Source organism: Arachis ipaensis, chromosome B07, assembly GCF_000816755.2.
Source record: "Arachis ipaensis cultivar K30076 chromosome B07, Araip1.1, whole genome shotgun sequence".
Classification (NCBI taxonomy): domain Eukaryota; kingdom Viridiplantae; phylum Streptophyta; class Magnoliopsida; order Fabales; family Fabaceae; genus Arachis; species Arachis ipaensis.
Genome location: NC_029791.2, coordinates 17,014,666 through 17,017,195, shown reverse-complemented (window position 1 = coordinate 17,017,195; position 2,530 = coordinate 17,014,666). Strand labels below are relative to the sequence as shown.

General features: G+C 27.2%; 1 protein-coding gene across 2 annotated transcripts in view; it reads left to right on the top strand.

Moving 5' to 3' along the window:
* Positions 1 to 2,530, top strand: part of LOC107608611 (microsomal glutathione S-transferase 3-like) — a 19,337-nt gene that overhangs the window by 15,111 nt on the left and 1,696 nt on the right. The window contains exon 2 of one of the 2 annotated variants that reach the window (XM_021107400.1): positions 275 to 350. In XM_021107400.1, the coding sequence (XP_020963059.1) occupies positions 275 to 350 (76 nt within the window). Of the gene's footprint in view, positions 1 to 126; positions 351 to 2,530 lie in introns of those variants that run through there. The other variant, XM_016310357.2, reaches the window with a different exon arrangement.

Genomic DNA, 2,530 nt, shown 5'->3' with positions numbered 1-2,530 from the left:
TAATCTAAAACGGCGTTCGCTAACCCAAAATCAAAATCCAAACAATAATAATAATCAGGGTGCCACACTAATTATTTATTATTGAATTGAAGTTGTCTATATATTAATCCCAACATCGGTCTGATATTGAACTACTACTACTACTAATCAACAGAAAAATGGCGACGATAATTGAGTTGCTCCCAAAAGAGTATGGGCTTGTGGCGATAGTTCTTGTAATATACTGTTTTCTGAACTTGTACATGGCTGCACAAGTGGCCATGGCTCGCAAGAGGTACAAGGTTCCATATCCCACCCTTTATGCTTCTGAATCCCAAAACAAAGATGCCAAACTCTTTAACTGCATTCAGGTAATTACCAACTGCGTGTTTCGCTAATAATTGTTGTACTTCCTTTTAATCTTTCTTAACACATTCATAAATCAATAAACAGGAGTATTTCTTTTTATTTGGATCCTGGACCTTAGCGTTGGGTCAGGGTAGAAACAATTATATATTTAATTTTTTTTAACTACATTAAATTAAATTGATCTAATATAATAAAAATTAACTATGATTAATATTATTTTAAGTCTTATTATTTAATTTGGTTAGATTTAATTCATAAAAAATCTTAAATATATAACATTTCTTATCTCTTAATTACATGAATTTAATTCAGGATTTAATACTTTAACTATGATATATTCTAAAAGCACATATTAAAATTAGGAAAAACCACTAAAAATACTCATGAAGTTTACGAACGCTAATAAAAGTACCCATAAATTAAGAAAATTAATACTGTACATATAAAAGATGAGTTCCGTATAACAAAAGTATCAAACCCCTAATTTTTTGTTAGTTTTTTAATAAAAATTTCAAACTACCCCACCCTCAATTTTAACTCACTTTTTCAACCTTCCATAACCCAACGTGCACCTTTAAAATCTCTTGTCATGGAGTCCGAAACTACTTCTATAACAGACTAGACCAAAATCAATGGTGGTGGTGGTGGTAGTAGTAGTGGAGGATCAGACCTCAATCTGTTCAGTCATAAGTTTACAATCCTTACCTAAACCAAATCAATCAAACACCAAAAAATACTCAAGACATAAAATTTTTTAAATTTATTCATCTAATTTCAATTCATTTTAGCAAAATCAGAAGCAGAAACAGCCATCAACCATAAAAAACTAACAAATTCATTCATCCAATTTAAAATTTATTTCGATAAAAATTAGAAGTAGAAGTAGCCATCAACTGGATCTTCTGTAAATAAATTTTAAGAATAGTGAAAGGAGAGGAGATTGGCGGTGACGGATAGGTATGTGGCGGACGACAATAAAGAAGTAGGGGGAGAGCTCTATGATTCTGTAAGGGTTTTTGAGAGAGGGAAAAGTGAGGAGAGAGGAAGAAGTCAAAAGAGATGGAATGACGCTATAATGGGGTTAGGGTGGTGTAGTTTGGGAATTTTATTAAAAAATTAACAAAAAAATAGGATTTTGATACTTTTGTCGTACGAAACCCATCTTTCATGGGTACAACGTTAATTTCCTTAGTTTATGGATATTTTTATCAACGTTCGTAAATTTCATAAGTACTTTTGGTAGTTTTTTCTTAAAATTATTACTACTAATTTTTTTAAAATATTTTATTTTAATAAAAACAAATTAAATACATTAAAAATTCAACTTTGTAATTTTTTATAAAAAAAAATTAATTGATAATTTTAACTTATCCTTCCAATCACATGTTAACTAAATCATTTAATTTATACTTTGCTTTTATTAAAAGAAAAAAAAATGTGTTCGACTAACGATAATGAGTATATGCATTGAACATGTAAAAGATTCCAAAAACAAAAACAAATGTTCAAGTTTTTTTTCAATAAAAAAAAGGAAAAAATATTAAAAAGATATCAAAATTTATTATTTTTTGTCATCATTTAATCATTAATTTAATTTTTTTAGTTTAGTTCTTTTAATTTAATAGTCTAATAATATATTTTATCACATATTTTTAAATATTTTTGGTTAACTAATAATAAAAAATAATAAATTCTGATAACCCTCTATCATTTTTATAAAAAAAATTCATAGTGTTATTTTCTTCAAATGTTTTAGTTAGAAAATTCTAAAAGCCAAATAACTTTTGGCAACAGTTGACACCTGATAAATATATTAAACCTTTCAACAATACTGGGAACTAAGAAGGTATCAGCAAAAAATCTGCCAAATGCCTCTAAGTGAATCCAAAACTTCTACGTAAATGGTGTTTATGCTAGACATTAGGATGTTTCTTTTACTAAGTATCAGAATGTTTCTTTTTCATACTAAATAGATGTTTTTTTATAAATTTTATAAAATTTTTTATATACTAAGAATCGGAATTGTTAGAAGTTCCGTGATCCCTGCCCCTATTTCTCCAACGTATCATTTAGAATTTTAATTTGGGGTGAGAAGCAATTAATATCAAATATTATAAATTAAAAAAAATTAATTAAATATAATTATAAATTAATTAAGTTGTTTACTTTTTAATTGAAGACC